This window comes from Oncorhynchus keta, unplaced genomic scaffold (genome assembly GCF_023373465.1).
Source record: "Oncorhynchus keta strain PuntledgeMale-10-30-2019 unplaced genomic scaffold, Oket_V2 Un_scaffold_3464_pilon_pilon, whole genome shotgun sequence".
Lineage (NCBI taxonomy): Eukaryota > Metazoa > Chordata > Actinopteri > Salmoniformes > Salmonidae > Oncorhynchus > Oncorhynchus keta.
Window position 1 is genome coordinate 66838 of NW_026290918.1, and position 18163 is coordinate 85000.

The 18163-nt window shown below is 45.9% G+C and overlaps 1 protein-coding gene and 1 long non-coding RNA gene across 5 annotated transcripts in view; one reads left to right on the top strand and one right to left on the bottom strand.

The window, feature by feature from the left end:
• Window positions 1-18163, bottom strand: part of osbpl10b (oxysterol binding protein-like 10b) — a 130764-nt gene that overhangs the window by 34120 nt on the left and 78481 nt on the right. The window contains exon 7 of the mRNA XM_052515870.1: window positions 16806-16964. Coding sequence (XP_052371830.1) covers window positions 16806-16964 — 159 coding nt within the window. The remainder of the gene's footprint in view (window positions 1-16805; window positions 16965-18163) is intronic.
• Window positions 10608-11513, top strand: LOC127928684 (uncharacterized). Of its 4 annotated transcripts, none has more exons than XR_008131788.1 (3): window positions 10608-10634; window positions 11107-11124; window positions 11408-11513. It is a non-coding gene; the product is annotated as an uncharacterized LOC127928684 (long non-coding RNA). The 4 variants fall into 4 exon arrangements; XR_008131787.1 differs by lacking the exon at window positions 10608-10634 and adding an exon at window positions 10759-10913; XR_008131789.1 differs by lacking the exon at window positions 10608-10634 and adding an exon at window positions 10825-10851.

Genomic DNA, 18163 nt, shown 5'->3' on the forward strand with positions numbered 1-18163 from the left:
GGTGAAATACCACAGTGTACCATCACAGCAGCAAGATGTGTGACCTGTTGCCATAAGAAAAGGGCAACCAGTGAAGAACAAACACCATTGTAAATACAACCCATATTTATGTTTATTTATATTCCCTTTTGTACTTTAACTATTTGGACATAATAGGACATTTGAAATGTCTTCATTCTTTTGGAATTTGTTTAGTGTAATGTTTAATGTTATTGTTTATTTCACTTGTGTTTGTTATCTACTTCACTTGCTTTGGCAACGTTAACATATGTTTCCCATCACAATAAAACCCTTAAATTGAATCTAAATTTAAATTTAATTAAGAGAGAGCGACAGAGAGAAAGAAAAAGACAGAGAGAGATTATTGCTTATTGGGAAACACAAGCACAAAGCAAAATGCAGTGCTATCTGGCCCTAAATCGACAGTACACCGTGGATAACTATTTGACCATGGTTACTGATTAAAACCTTAGAAAAACCTTGACAAAGTACAGGCTCAGTGAGCACAGCCTTGCCATTGAGAAGGGTAGACACAGGAAAACCTGGCTCCCTGTAGAGGAAAGGCTGTGCAACCACTGCACCACAGCAGAACCTGTCTCCCTGTAGAGGAAAGGCTGTGTAACCACTGCACCACAGCAGAACCTGTCTCCCTGTAGAGGAAAGGCTGTGTAACCACTGCACCACAGCAGAACCTGGCTCCCTGTAGAGGAAAGGCTGTGTAACCACTGCACCACAGCAGAACCTGTCTCCCTGTAGAGGAAAGGCTGTGTAACCACTGCACCACAGCAGAACCTGGCTCCCTGTAGAGGAAAGGCTGTGTAACCACTGCACCACAGCAGAACCTGTCTCCCTGTAGAGGAAAGGCTGTGTAACCACTGCACCACAGCAGAACCTGGCTCCCTGTAGAGGAAAGGCTGTGCAACCACTGCACCACAGCAGAACCTGTCTCCCTGTAGAGGAAAGGCTGTGCAACCACTGCACCACAGCAGAACCTGTCTCCCTGTAGAGGAAAGGCTGTGCAACTACTGCACCACAGCAGAACCTGTCTCCTTGTAGAGGAAAGGCTGTGCAACCACTGCACCACAGCAGAACCTGAGACGGAGCAAAACAACTTGAAAACCTTATTCAAGGTTTCAGAGAGCTCTCTGATGAGAGTAGGCTACCCGTCCTGTTGGGGGACGACGTAGAGAGCTGTGGGTTGGCAGCGTACTACTGTCTGACAGACCAATCAACCTGCACATGTCCTCTATGCTTATTGTTATTCTTCAATGTCTGACCCTTGGTTATTGGTGTTACTGTTGTCCCGTTGACAATAATGATTATTATTAATTATGTTAATATTGTAATTCTCCAAATTAAGCTTTGGCAATATGGACATTTTCAGGTCATGCCAATAAAGCAAATTTAATTGAATTGAATTGAGAGAAAGAAGAGATAAATAGAGAAAGGAGAGAGAGAAGAGAGAGAAATAGAGGTGAGAGAGAAATGGAAAATAAATGGAATTGAGTCCCTCTCCATCCATTCCTGTGGAGAAAAAATATTTTAATCACAGACTGGTCTGTGGTGATATTTACTTATCAAATAGGCTCAGTCTGATTTCTTTGCAGTACTTAAAATGAATGAGCTTACAAAAACACACACACATACTGTGTACAACACACACACACACACACACACACACACACACACACACACACACACACACACACACACACACACACACACACACACATATACTGTATAAACACACACACACATACTGTACACACACATACTGTACACACACACACACACACATACTGTACACACACACTGTACACACACACTGTACACACACTGTACACACACACACACACTGTACACACACACACTACACACACAAACACTGTACACACACACTGTACACACACACACACGCACGCACACACACTGTACACACACTGTACACACACTGCACACACACACACACACACACACACACACACACACACACACACACACACACACACACACACACACACACACACACACACACACACACACACACACACACACACACACATCCTGCTAGTAGAGGGCTGTCTGGTGTGTATTAATAACCCAGTACATTGTGATGTCTGACTGATGACGTACATGCTGGTCCCCTGTGGATCCACATCAGGACTCTGTAATGGTCCCTCCCCCTTCCACATCAGGACTCTGTAATGGTCCCTCCCCCTTCCACATCAGGTCTCTGTAATGGTCCCTCCCCCTTCCACATCAGGTCTCTGTAATGGTCCCTCCCCCTTCCACATCAGGTCTCTGTAATGGTCCCTCCCCCTTCCACATCAGGCCTATCAGGGATGTACATGCTGGTCCCCTGTGGATCCACATCAGGACTCTGTAATGGTCCCTCCCCTTCCACATCAGGTCTCTGTAATGGTCCCTCCCCTTCCACATCAGGACTCTGTAATGGTCCCTCCCCTTCCACATCAGGTCTCTGTAATGGTCCCTCCCCTTCCACATCAGGCCTCTGTAATGGTCCCTCCCCTTCCACATCAGGCCTATCAGGGATGTACATGCTGGTCCCCTGTGGATCCACATCAGGTCTCTGTAATGGTCCCTCCCCTTCCACATCAGGACTCTGTAATGGTCCCTCCCCTTCCACAGCAGGCCTATCAGGGATGTACATGCTGGTCCCCTGTGGATCCACATCAGGTCTCTGTAATGGTCCCTCCCCTTCCACATCAGGTCTCTGTAATGGTCCCTCCCCTTCCACATCAGGTCTCTGTAATGGTCCCTCCCCTTCCACATCAGGTCTCTGTAATGGTCCCTCCCCTTCCACATCAGGACTCTGTAATGGTCCCTCCCCTTCCACATCAGGTCTCTGTAATGGTCCCTCCCCTTCCACATCAGGTCTCTGTAATGGTCCCTCCCCTTCCACATCAGGACTCTGTAATGGTCCCTCCCCTTCCACATCAGGTCTCTGTAATGGTCCCTCCCCTTCCACATCAGGACTCTGTAATGGTCCCTCCCCTTCCACATCAGGTCTCTGTAATGGTCCCTCCCCTTCCACATCAGGTCTCTGTAATGGTCCCTCCCCTTCCACATCAGGACTCTGTAATGGTCCCTCCCCTTCCACATCAGGTCTCTGTAATGGTCCCTCCCCTTCCACATCAGGTCTCTGTAATGGTCCCTCCCCTTCCACATCAGGCCTCAGGGATGTAATGGTCCCTCCCCTTCCACATCAGGTCTCTGTAATGGTCCCTCCCCTTCCACATCAGGACTCTGTAATGTTCCCTCCCCTTCCACATCAGGCCTATTAGGGATGTACATGCTGGTCCCCTGTGGATCCACATCAGGTCTCTGTAATGGTCCCTCCCCTTCCACATCAGGTCTCTGTAATGGTCCCTCCCCTTCCACATCAGGTCTCTGTAATGGTCCCTCCCCTTCCACATCAGGACTCTGTAATGGTCCCTCCCCCCTTCCACATCAGGTCTCTGTAATGGTCCCTCCCCTTCCACATCAGGTCTCTGTAATGGTCCCTCCCCTTCCACATCAGGACTCTGTAATGGTCCCTCCCCTTCCACATCAGGTCTCTGTAATGGTCCCTCCCCTTCCACATCAGGACTCTGTAATGGTCCCTCCCCTTCCACATCAGGCCTCTGATGTCCCTCCCCTTCCACATCAGGTCTCATGCTGGTCCCCTGTCCACATCAGGTCTCTGTAATGGTCCCTCCCCTTCCACATCAGGACTCTGTAATGGTCCCTCCCCTTCCACATCAGGTCTCTGTAATGGTCCCTCCCCCTTCCACATCAGGACTCTGTAATGGTCCCTCCCCTTCCACATCAGGTCTCTGTAATGGTCCCTCCCCTTCCACATCAGGTCTCTGTAATGGTCCCTCCCCTTCCACATCAGGTCTCTGTAATGGTCCCTCCCCTTCCACATCAGGACTCTGTAATGGTCCCTCCCCCTTCCACATCAGGTCTCTGTAATGGTCCCTCCCCCTTCCACATCAGGTCTCTGTAATGGTCCCTCCCCCTTCCACATCAGGCCTATCAGGGATGTACATGCTGGTCCCCTGTGGATCCACATCAGGCCTATCAGGGATGTACATGCTGGTCCCCTGTGGATCCACATCAGGCCTATCAGGGATGTACATGCTGGTTCCCTGTGGATCCACATCAGGCCTATCAGGGATGTACATGCTGGTCCCCTGTGGATCCACATCAGGCCTATCAGGGATGTACATGCTGGTCCCCTGTGGATCCACATCAGGCCTATCAGGGATGTACATGCTGGTCCCCTGTGGATCCACATCAGGCCTATCAGGGATGTACATGCTGGTCCCCTGTGGATCCACATCAGGCCTATCAGGGATGTACATGCTGGTCCCCTGTGGATCCACATCAGGCCTATCAGGGATGTACATGCTGGTCCTCTGTGGATCCACATCAGGCCTATCAGGGATGTACATGCTGGTCCCCTGTGGATCCACATCAGGCCTATCAGGGATGTACATGCTGGTCCCCTGTGGATCCACATCAGGCCTATCAGGGATGTACATGCTGGTCCCCTGTGGATCCACATCAGGCCTATCAGGGATGTACATGCTGGTCCCCTGTGGATCCACATCAGGCCTATCAGGGATGTACATGCTGGTCCCCTGTGGATCCACATCAGGCCTATCAGGGATGTACATGCTGGTCCCCTGTGGATCCACATCAGGCCTATCAGGGATGTACATGCTGGTCCCCTGTGGATCCACATCAGGCCTATCAGGGATGTACATGCTGGTCCCCTGTGGATCCACATCAGGCCTATCAGGGATGTACATGCTGGTCCCCTGTGGATCCACATCAGGCCTATCAGGGATGTACATGCTGGTCCCCTGTGGATCCACATCAGGCCTATCAGGGATGTACATGCTGGTCCCCTGTGGATCCACATCAGGCCTATCAGGGATGTACATGCTGGTCCCCTGTGGATCCACATCAGGCCTATCAGGGATGTACATGCTGGTCCCCTGTGGATCCACATCAGGCCTATCAGGGATGTACATGCTGGTCCCCTGTGGATCCACATCAGGCCTATCAGGGATGTACATGCTGGTCCCCTGTGGATCCACATCAGGCCTATCAGGGATGTACATGCTGGTCCCCTGTGGATCCACATCAGGCCTATCAGGGATGTACATGCTGGTCCACATCAACCTATTTTCCCATAGTACACTTCTTTTTTTTACCAGAGAGCCCTAAAGGGTAGACAATTGGGACACAGCCCAGACCCCACTATCAGAAACATCAGTCTCTGCCAAACATCATTATCCTCATCAACAGCCTCTGTGGTCTGGAACATTACAGACAGCCAGAAAGAGATAAAACACCTGGATCCATCTCTACTGAGAACAGCTGTTATTACACCAGTTAACACAGTAGTTTACACACCAGTTAACACAGTAGTTTACACACCAGTTAACACAGTAGTTTACACCAGTTACCACAGTAGTTTACACACCAGTTAACACAGTTAACACAGTAGTTTACACCAGTTACCACAGTAGTTTACACCAGTTGGGACACAGTAGCCAGTTACCCCACTAGTTTACACACCAGTTAACACAGTCAGTCTTACACCAGTTACCACAGTAGTTTACACCAGTTAACACAGTAGTTTACACTCAGGAACCACAGTAGTTTACAGCCAGTTACCACAGTAGTTTAACCAGTTACACCTAGTTTCCATCTCTACAGAGTTTAGTTTACACAGTAGTTTACCAGTTCCACAGTAGTTTCAGTTACCACAGTAGTTTACACACCAGTTAACCACAGTAGTTTACATCAGTTACCACAGTAGTTTACAGTTCCCACAGTTTTCAGTTACCACAGTAGTTTACACCAGTTACCACAGTAGTTTACACCAGTTACCACAGTAGTTTACACCAGTTACCACAGTAGTTTACATCAGTTACCACAGTAGTTAAGTTTACATCAGTTACCACAGTAGTTTATAATAGTTACCACAGTAGTTTACATCAGTTACCACAGTAGTTTAGTTTACAACAGTTACAACAGTAGTTTAGTTTACACCAGTTACCACAGTAGTTTATATCAGTTTCCACAGTAGTTTATATCAGTTAACATAGTAGTTTACACCAGTTACTACAGTAGTTTACACCAGTTACCACAGTAATTTACATCAGTTACCACAGTAGTTTACATCAGTTACCACAGTAGTCAGTTACACAGTAGTTTACACCAGTTTTACATCAGTTACCACAGTAGTTTACACCAGTTACCACAGTAGTTTACATCAGTTACCACAGTAGTTTACATCAGTTACCACAGTAGTTTATATCAGTTACCACAGTAGTTTACATCAGTTACCACAGTAGTTTACACCAGTTACCACAGTAGTTTACACCAGTTACCACAGTAGTTTACATCAGTTACCACAGTAGTTTACATCAGTTACCACAGTAGTTTACATCAGTTACCACAGTAGTTTACACCAGTTACCACAGTAGTTTACATCAGTTACCACAGTAGTTTACACCAGTTACCACAGTAGTTTACACCAGTTACCACAGTAGTTTACACCAGTTACCACAGTAGTTTACACCAGTTACCACAGTAGTTTACATCAGTTACCACAGTAGTTTACACCAGTTACCACAGTAGTTTACATCAGTTACCACAGTAGTTTACATCAGTTAGTTTACACCAGTTACCACAGTAGTTTACACCAGTTACCACAGTAGTTTACATCAGTTACCACAGTAGTTTACACCAGTTACCACAGTAGTTTACATCAGTTACCACAGTAGTTTACCACAGTAGTTTACAGTTACCACAGTAGTTTACCAGTTACCACAGTAGTTTACATCAGTTACCACAGTAGTTTATCAGTTACCACAGTAGTTTACACCAGTTACCACAGTAGTTTACATCAGTTACCACAGTAGTTTACACCAGTTACCACAGTAGTTTACATCAGTTACCACAGTAGTTTACACCAGTTACCACAGTAGTTTACACCAGTTACCACAGTAGTTTACACCAGTTACCACAGTAGTTTAACCAGTTACCACAGTAGTTTACACACCAGTTATCAAAGTAGTTTATCAGTTAACACAGTATTTTAACCAGTTACCACAGTAGTTTACACCAGTTACCACAGTAGTTTACACCAGTTACCACAGTAGTTTACACCAGTTACCACAGTAGTTTACACCAGTTACCACAGTAGTTTACATCAGTTACCACAGTAGTTTACACCAGTTACCACAGTAGTTTACACCAGTTACCACAGTAGTTTACACCAGTTACCACAGTAGTTTACACCAGTTACCACAGTAGTTTACACCAGTTACCACAGTAGTTTACACCAGTTACCACAGTAGTTTACACCAGTTACCACAGTAGTTTACACCAGTTACCACAGTAGTTTACACCAGTTACCACAGTAGTTTACACCAGTTACCACAGTAGTTTAGTTTACATCAGTTACCACAGTAGTTTACACCAGTTACCACAGTAGTTTACCACAGTAGTTTACACCAGTTACCACAGTAGTTTACACCAGTTACCACAGTAGTTTACACCAGTTACCACAGTAGTTTACACCAGTTACCACAGTAGTTTACACCAGTTACCACAGTAGTTTACACCAGTTACCACAGTAGTTTACACCAGTTACCACAGTAGTTTACACCAATTCCCACAGTAGTTTACACCAGTTACCACAGTAGTTTACACCAATTCCCACAGTAGTTTACACCAGTTACCACAGTAGTTTAGTTTACACCAGTTACCACAGTAGTTTACACCAGTTACCACAGTAGTTTACACCAGTTACCACAGTAGTTTACACCAGTTACCACAGTAGTTTACACCAGTTACCACAGTAGTTTACACCAGTTACCACAGTAGTTTACACCAGTTACCACAGTAGTTTACACCAGTTACCACAGTAGTTTCCATCAGTACGGAGGGAACTACCTTCCTAACCTTAGTTGAAGGCACTGACTGTAAGTCTCTCTGGATAAAGTTGCTTCATGACGCAAATGTACAAATCTAAATGTCAAAGGCGAAGGTGTCCTCACCATTAAGTCAGGATTATATCAGCAATTATACAAATCTATTTCCAAACAGTGTAACATCTGACCCAGTGTCATCTAGGATCTCCATCAAAATATAATACAAGGGGTTACCAAACTAACTGCTTATCAGATTACGTAAAGTAGCATTAGTTAGGCAACAGAACTGTTCTCCATGTTTATATTCACATAACAGTCCTGATACTGAAACTCACTATCCTACAATCACAGGATCAATCCATGGCCTGCAGCCTGAGAGAGAGGCCCATGTGAGGAGGGAAAGAGACAGAACATCTCTGAATGGGTGGTGGGATGTTTGACTGAGGGAGACTGGCTAACTGACTGAGGGACTGAAGTGACTGACTGACTGACTGAGGGACTGACTGAGGGACTGAGGGACTGACTGACTGACTGACTGACTGACTGACTGACTGACTGACTGAGGGGCTGACTGACTGACGGAGTGACTGACGGAGCTGGAGTGATAAAGAGATTAAACTAGTCAGGGTGCTGTGTAATCACTAAGGGGTCTAGGTGATGAAGCTATAATCACTAAGGGGTCTAGGTGATGAAGCTATAATCACTAAGGGGTCTAGGTGATGAAGCTATAATCACTAAGGAGTCTAGGTGATGAAGCTATAATCACTAAGGGTCTAGGTGATGAAGCTATAATCACTAAGGAGTCTAGGTGATGAAGCTATAATCACTAAGGAGTCTAGGTGATGATAGAGGTCTAGGTGATGAAGCTATAATCACTAAGGGGTCTAGGTGATGAAGCTATAATCACTAAGGGGTCTAGGTGATGAAGCTATAATCACTAAGGGGTCTAGGTGATGAAGCTATAATCACTAAGGGAGTCTAGGTGATGAAGCTATAATCACTAAGGGGGGTGTGATAGGGGTCTAGGTGATGAAGCTATAATCACTAAGGGTCTAGGTGATGAAGCTATAATCACTAAGGGTCTAGGTGATGAAGCTATAATCACTAAGGGGTCTAGGTGATGAAGCTATAATCACTAAGGGGTCTAGGTGATGAAGCTATAATCACTAAGGGGTCTAGGTGATGAAGCTATAATCACTAAGGGGTCTAGGTGATGAAGCTATAATCACTAAGGGTCTAGGTGATGAAGCTATAATCACTAAGGGGTCTAGGTGATGAAGCTATAATCACTAAGGGGTCTAGGTGATGAAGCTATAATCACTAAGGGGTCTAGGTGATGAAGCTATAATCACTAAGGGGTCTAGGTGATGAAGCTATAATCACTAAGGGGTCTAGGTGATGAAGCTATAATCACTAAGGAGTCTAGGTGATGAAGCTATAATCACTAAGGAGTCTAGGTGATGAAGCTATAATCACTAAGGGGTCTAGGTGATGATAGGGTCTAGGTGATGAAGCTATAATCACTAAGGAGTCTAGGTGATGATAGAGGTCTAGGTGATGAAGCTATAATCACTAAGGAGTCTAGGTGATGATAGAGGTCTAGGTGATGAAGCTATAATCACTAAGGGGTCTAGGTGATGAAGCTATAATCACTAAGGGGTCTAGGTGATGGGGTCTAGGTGATGAAGCTATAATCACAGTCTAGGTGATGATAGAGGTCTAGGTGATGAAGCTATAATCACTAAGGGGTCTAGGTGATGCTATAATCACTAAGGGGTCTAGGTGATGAAGCTATAATCACTAAGGGGTCTAGGTGATGAAGCTATAATCTAGGTGATGAAGCTATAATCACTAAGGAGTCTAGGTGATGAAGCTATAATCACTAAGGAGTCTAGGTGATGAAGCTATAATCACTAAGGAGTCTAGGTGATGAAGCTATAATCACTAAGGAGTCTAGGTGATGAAGCTATAATCACTAAGGGTCTAGGTGATGAAGCTATAATCACTAAGGGTCTAGGTGATGAAGCTATAATCACTAAGGGGTCTAGGTGATGAAGCTATAATCACTAAGGGGTCTAGGTGATGAAGCTATAATCACTAAGGGTCTAGGTGATGAAGCTATAATCACTAAGGGGTCTAGGTGATGAAGCTATAATCACTAAGGAGTCTAGGTGATGAAGCTATAATCACTAAGGAGTCTAGGTGATGAAGCTATAATCACTAAGGAGTCTAGGTGATGATAGAGGTCTAGGTGATGAAGCTATAATCACTAAGGAGTCTAGGTGATGAAGCTATAATCACTAAGGAGTCTAGGTGATGAAGCTATAATCACTAAGGAGTCTAGGTGATGAAGCTATAATCACTAAGGGGTCTAGGTGATGATAGGGGTCTAGGTGATGAAGCTATAATCACTAAGGAGTCTAGGTGATGATAGAGGTCTAGGTGATGAAGCTATAATCACTAAGGGGTCTAGGTGATGATAGGGGTCTAGGTGATGAAGCTATAATCACTAAGGGGTCTAGGTGATGAAGCTATAATCACTAAGGAGTCTAGGTGATGAAGCTATAATCACTAAGGGTCTAGGTGATGAAGCTATAATCACTAAGGGGTCTAGGTGATGAAGCTATAATCACTAAGGAGTCTAGGTGATGAAGCTATAATCACTAAGGGGTCTAGGTGATGAAGCTATAATCACTAAGGAGTCTAGGTGATGAAGCTATAATCACTAAGGAGTCTAGGTGATGAAGCTATAATCACTAAGGAGTCTAGGTGATGAAGCTATAATCACTAAGGGGTCTAGGTGATGAAGCTATAATCACTAAGGGGTCTAGGTGATGAAGCTATAATCACTAAGGAGTCTAGGTGATGAAGCTATAATCACTAAGGGGTCTAGGTGATGAAGCTATAATCACTAAGGAGTCTAGGTGATGAAGCTATAATCACTAAGGGGTCTAGGTGATGAAGCTATAATCACTAAGGGGTCTAGGTGATGAAGCTATAATCACTAAGGAGTCTAGGTGATGAAGCTATAATCACTAAGGGGTCTAGGTGATGAAGCTATAATCACTAAGGAGTCTAGGTGATGATAGGGGTCTAGGTGATGAAGCTATAATCACTAAGGGGTCTAGGTGATGACTAAGGAGTCTAGGTGATGATAGAGGTCTAGGTGATGAAGCTATAATCACTAAGGGGTCTAGGTGATGAAGCTATAATCACTAAGGGGTCTAGGTGATGAAGCTATAATCACTAAGGGGTCTAGGTGATGATAGGGGTCTAGGTGATGAAGCTATAATCACTAAGGGGTCTAGGTGATGAAGCTATAATCACTAAGGGGTCTAGGTGATGAAGCTATAATCACTAAGGGGTCTAGGTGATGAAGCTATAATCACTAAGGGGTCTAGGTGATGATAGGGTCTAGGTGATGAAGCTATAATCACTAAGGGGTCTAGGTGATGAAGCTATAATCACTAAGGGGTCTAGGTGATGAAGCTATAATCACTAAGGGGTCTAGACATTTATCACAGTACTCCAGATTATAACCTGCATTACGTTATATAATCCCATTACGGTTCTGTCTAACATCACACACGGTGGGGTTCATCGAACCACATGAGCAGAGCAGCTGTGTCACAGACCATCGTGAGTTCAGTCAGGCGCTGTCACTGCACTCACCTGGCTGCCCATTATAGACACTCATGACAGGCAGTCACTTCCTCATTCAGTCAGCCAGTCTGTCACCAGGATGACAGAACAGAGAGACTGAAACCTACAACTTCAGGCTGACAAACAGTTTTTTCACTGTTATATCTTCAGGCGGTTGTTCACATAAGCATTTGTGGAATTATGATCACATGTGATCACAGAGATACAAGTTTGAAGACACAAGCTGTTTTATATTCTTCGGAATAACATGGTATTTCTCCTGTCCTGTAGACTGAATTAGCTCAAGGTGGGATGAGGAGAGGAGAGGAGAGGAGAGGAGAGGAGAGGGAGAGGGGAGGAGAGGAGAGGAGAGGAGAGGAGAGGAGAGGAGAGGAGAGGAGGAGAGGAGGGAGGAGGAGAGGAGAGGAGAGGAGAGGAGAGGAGAGGAGAGGAGAGGAGAGGAGAGAGAGAGAGGAGAGGAGAGGAGAGGAGAGGAGAGGGAGGAGAGGGAGAGGAGAGGAGAGGAGAGGTGAGGAGGGGTAGGAGAGGAGAGGTGTGGAGGGGTAGAAGAAGAGAGGGGAGGAGTAGAGGTCATTGTCGAGTACAGGAGAGGTAGGAGAGGAGAGTTGGGGGGAGAAGAGGAGAGGAGAGGAGAGTTGGGGGGAGGAGAGGAGAGGAGAGGAGAGGAGAGGAGAGGAGAGAGAGTTGGGGGAGGAGGGGGAGGAGAGGAGAGGAGAGTTGGGGGGAGGAGAGGAGAGGTGAAGTAAGGAGATGCTGTTTTATATTCTTCGGAATAACATGGTATTTCTCCTGTCCTGTAGACTGAATTAGCTCAAGGTGGGATGAGGAGAGGAGAGGAGAGGGGAGGGGAGGGGAGGAGGGAGAGGAGAGGAGAGGAGAGGAGAGGAGAGGAGAGGAGAGGAGAGGAGGAGAGGAGGAGAGGAGAGGAGAGGAGAGGAGAGGAGAGGAGAGGAGAGGAGAGTGTTGAGTACAGGAGAGGAGAGGTGAGGAGGGGTAGGAGAGAAGAGGTGAGGAGGGGTAGGAGAGAAGAGGTGAGGAGGGGTAGAAGAAGAGAGGGGAGGAGTAGAGGTCAGTATCGAGTACTGGCGAGGATAGGAAGGGTAGGAGAGGAGAGAAGGGGAGATGGTAGGAGAGGAGAGGTGGGGGGAGGAGAGGAGAGGAGAGTTGGGGGAGGAGAGGAGAGGTGAAGTAAGGAGAGTAGAGGAGGAGAGGAGTAGAGGTCAGAGTGTCGAGTACAGGAGAAGGACTGGACAGATGGAGGCCTGGGGAATGAACTAGCAACTAAATAATGAATACATTCTCTCCCTCTCTCCGTGTACAAGTACAGTGTGCTAGGTAGATACGTTTATCTGTGTCAGCACCTGGTGCTCTGTGCCATCTGTGACTGTGTGAAGAGAGCAGAGAGCTGTGTTCTGTTTCACTATCTTAGGGGGGGGGGTTCTGTTGTCGGTTCACTGTTAGAACACTGGCCACTAACTACAGTTGTTGTCCAGTTCACTAGTGTGAATGTGTGTAAAGCTCACTGGTCTCCTCGACTAGACCTCCTCCCCACTAAGTTGTACACATCAAGTCCTTGACGTGACGTGTTGAATCAGGTGAACTTATACAGTTACCAAAGCAACGACTACAATTGATAAACGGCTGATGAACAGTGTGACCCAAGTGTGGTTCTTACCCGTGTCCTGAGATGTACCCAACAAGGGTTCATGTCCAGTTAGATTACAGTAGATGGTGTTTGATTTAACTTCCACCGGTGATATAGACCCAAGTGAAATATATTGGAACACAGCTTAGCCTTTTGTTAATCACCCAGTCATCTCAGATGTTGTAAATATGCTTCACAGCCAACGCTAGACAAGCATTTGTGTAAGTTTATCATAGCCTAGCATAGCATTATGCCTTGCTAGCAGCAGGCAACCTTGTCACGGATATCAGAAAAGCAAATCAAATGAAATCGTTTACCTTTGATGAACTTCGGATGTTTTCACTCACGAGACTCCCAGGTAGACAGCCAAAGTTCATTTTTTTCCCAAAATATTATTTTTGTAAGCAAAACAGCTCCGTTTTTTTAATCCACGTTTGGCTGAGAAATCGCCCCGGAAATTGCGGTCACCACAATGCCGAAATATATTCCAAATTAGCTCCATAATATCGACAGAAACATGGCAAACGTTGTTTAGAATACATCCTCAATGTGTTTTTCTAATATCTATTCGATAATATATCCGTCGGGACAATTCGTTTTTCAGGAGGACCGATTGGAGTAATGGCTACCTCTGTATTTTACGCGAGAATCTCTCTCGGAGCCACCATGTGACCACTTACGCAATGTGGCCTCCTACGGCTATTCTTCAACAGAAATGCGTAAAACTACGTCACAATGCTGTAGACACCTTGGGGAATACGTAGAAAGCGTAAGCTCATTGATGGTACATTCACAGCCAAATAGGGAATCATTGGAACGCAGCGCTTTCAAAACATGAGGCACTTCCGGGTTGGATTTTTCTCAGGCTTTCGCCTGCAACATCAGTTCTGTTGTACTCACAGACAATATCTTTACAGTTTTGGAAACGTTAGAGTCTTCTACACCTGTTGTATTCAGCATTTCACTGTAAGGTCTACTCCACCTGTTGTATTCAGCATTTCACTGTGAGGTCTACTACACCTGTTGTATTCAGCATTTCACTGTGAGGTCTACTACACCTGTTGTATTCAGCATTTCACTGTGAGGTCTTCTACACCTGTTGTATTCAGCATTTCACTGTAAGGTATACTCCACCTGTTGTATTCAGCATTTCACTGTAAGGTCTACCTACACCTGTTGTATTCAGCATTTCACTGTAAGGTCTACCTACACCTGTTGTATTCAGCATTTCACTGTGAGGTCTACTACACCTGTTGTATTCAGCATTTCACTGTGAGGTCTACTACACCTGTTGTATTCAGCATTTCACTGTAAGGTCTACCTACACCTGTTGTATTCAGCATTTCACTGTGAGGTCTACTACACCTGTTGTATTCAGCATTTCACTGTGAGGTCTACTACACCTGTTGTATTCAGCATTTCACTGTAAGGTCTACCTACACCTGTTGTATTCAGCATTTCACTGTAAGGTCTACCTACACCTGTTGTATTCAGCATTTCACTGTGAGGTCTACTACACCTGTTGTATTCAGCATTTCACTGTGAGGTCTACTACACCTGTTGTATTCAGCATTTCACTGTAAGGTCTACTACACCTGTTGTATTCAGCATTTCACTGTGAGGTCTACTACACCTGTTGTATTCAGCATTTCACTGTAAGGTCTACCTACACCTGTTGTATTCAGCATTTCACTGTGAGGTCTACTACACCTGTTGTATTCAGCATTTCACTGTGAGGTCTACTACACCTGTTGTATTCAGCATTTCACTGTAAGGTCTACCTACACCTGTTGTATTCAGCATTTCACTGTAAGGTCTACCTACACCTGTTGTATTCAGCATTTCACTGTGAGGTCTACTACACCTGTTGTATTCAGCATTTCACTGTGAGGTCTACTACACCTGTTGTATTCAGCATTTCACTGTAAGGTATACTACACCTGTTGTATTCAGCATTTCACTGTGAGGTCTACTCCACCTGTTGTATTCAGCATTTCACTGTGAGGTCTACTCCACCTGTTGTATTCAGCATTTCACTGTAAGGTCTACTACACCTGTTGTATTCAGCATTTCACTGTAAGGTCTACTACACCTGTTGTATTCAGCATTTCACTGTGAGGTCTACTCCACCTGTTGTATTCGGCATTTCACTGTGAGGTCTACTCCACCTGTTGTATTCAGCATTTCACTGTAAGGTCTACTACACCTGTTGTATTCAGCATTTCACTGTAAGGTCTACTACACCTGTTGTATTCAGCATTTCACTGTAAGGTCTACTACACCTGTTGTATTCAGCATTTCACTGTAAGGTCTACTACACCTGTTGTATTCAGCATTTCACTGTGAGGTCTACTACACCTGTTGTATTCAGCATTTCACTGTGAGGTCTACTACACCTGTTGTATTCAGCATTTCACTGTGAGGTCTACTACACCTGTTGTATTCAGCATTTCACTGTAAGGTCTACTACACCTGTTGTATTCAGCATTTCACTGTGAGGTCTACTACACCTGTTGTATTCAGCATTTCACTGTAAGGTCTACTACACCTGTTGTATTCGGGTCATGTGACTAATAAAATGTGATTTGATTTGATATGACGTCAGGCCAAGATGCTCGACTCTTGACATCAGGCCAAGATGCTCGACTCTTGACATCAGGCCAAGATGCTCGACTCTTGACGTAAGGCCAAGATGCTCGACTCTTGACATCTTGCCAAGATGCTCGACTCTTGACATCAGGCCAAGATAATATATAATAATAATATATGCCATTTAGCAGACGCTTTTATCCAAAGCGACTTACAGTCATGTGTGCATACATTCTACGTAAGATGCTCGACTCTTGACATCAGGCCAAGATGCTCGACTCTTGACATCAGGCCAAGATGCTCGACTCTTGACATCAGGCCAAGATGCTCGACTCTTGACATCAGGCCAAGATGCTCGACTCTTGACATCAGGCCAAGATGCTCGACTCTTGACATCAGGCCAAGATGCTCGACTCTTGGTGGCAGTAATAAAGACATCACCATCTGAGCCCATTCAACATAACCTCGATTTACCTTTTAATTACTATTTTATTTAAAACAACATAACGTTTTTTTTTTAGGTTCTCAAACGCTTACACTTCTGTTTCTATTCTTGATTGAACAGTCGCTAAGATTATATTCGGGTTGTGATCTTTGCAAAATATCTATTTTGGATGCAGCAAGATGTTAGCTAGAATGCTAACGCTCATTGATATTAGGCTGTAGCAAAAGCTAGCCGAAGAGACATTTCACTGGTTGAAGTTGAAGTAGAACGCAGTTGATTTGCGATTGACGACACATTAAACACCTAATGAAGCAGGACGTTCCTTACGAGCCTTTAAAATCCAATTATAATCCTAAAGTTGTGTGAAATACACTCATAACGTGGCGTTCTATAAAAAGTCCCCCTCGTTCTGTCACCCGACTTGTGCGCATCGCCATCGTTGTTTTGTAAACACAGAAAGGGGTCTATACAGTAGATGGTTACTGGTCAGGTGTTAGGGTCTTACCCGTGTGAGGTCCATGCCCAGTTTGAGCTGCGACAGCAGGTGAAGGATAATGTTCCGTTGGTCCTCTCTGACTCCCAGGTCCTCTTCCTCGTTGTCCTCTGTGTCTGTCATCTCTTCACTGGGGTCTATAGACTCTGGGGTGGGAGGGGCCTGCTGGGGCTGGGACAACATAACAGAGGGTTAGAGGACTGGGTTAGAGTACTGGGGTCTATAGGCTCTGGGGGGGGGGACAACATAACAGAGGGTTAGAGGACAGGGTTAGAGTACTGGGGTCTATAGGCTCTGGGGTGGGAGGGGCCTGCTGGAGCTGGGACAACATAACAGAGGGTTAGAGGACTGGGTTACAGCACTGGGGTCTATAGGCTCTGGGGGTGGGGGGGGACAACATAACAGAGGGTTAGAGGACAGGGTTACAGTACTGGGGTCTATAGACTCTGGGGTGGGAGGGGCCTGCTGGGGCTGGACAACATAACAGAGGGTTAGAGGACAGGGTTACAGCACTGGGGTCTATAGGCTCTGGGGGGGGGACAACATAACAGAGGGTTAGAGGACAGGGTTAGAGTACTGGGGTCTATAGACTCTGGGGTGGGAGGGGCCTGCTGGGGCTGGGACAACATAACAGAGGGTTAGAGGACTGGGTTAGAGTACTGGGGTCTATAGACTCTGGGGTGGGAGGGGCCTGCTGGGGCTGGGACAACATAACAGAGGGTTAGAGGACAGGGTTACAGTACTGGGGTCTATAGACTCTGGGGTGGGAGGGGCCTGCTGGGGCTGGGACAACATAACAGAGGGTTAGAAGACAGGGTTAGAGTACTGGGGTCTATAGACTCTGGGGTGGGAGGGGCCTGCTGGGGCTGGGACAACATAACAGAGGGTTAGAAGACAGGGTTAGAGTACTGGGGTCTATAGACTCTGGGGTGGGAGTGGCCTGCTGGGCCTGGGACAACATAACAGAGGGTTAGAGGACAGGGTTACAGTACTGGGGTCTATAGACTCTGGGATGAGAGGGGCCTGCTGGGGCTGGGACAACATAACAGAGGGTTAGAGGACAGGGTTAGAGTACTGGGGTCTATAGACTCTGGGGGGGACAACATAACAGAGGGTTAGAGGACAGGGTTACAGTACTGGGGTCTATAGACTCTGGGATGGGAGGGGCCTGCTGGGGCTGGGACAACATAACAGAGGGTTAGAGGACTGGGTTAGAGTACTGGGGTCTATAGACTCTGGGGTGGGAGGGGCCTGCTGGAGCTGGGACAACATAACAGAGGGTTAGAGGACTGGGTTAGAGTACTGGGGTCTATAGACTCTGGGGTGGGAGGGGCCTGCTGGAGCTGGGACAACATAACAGAGGGTTAGAG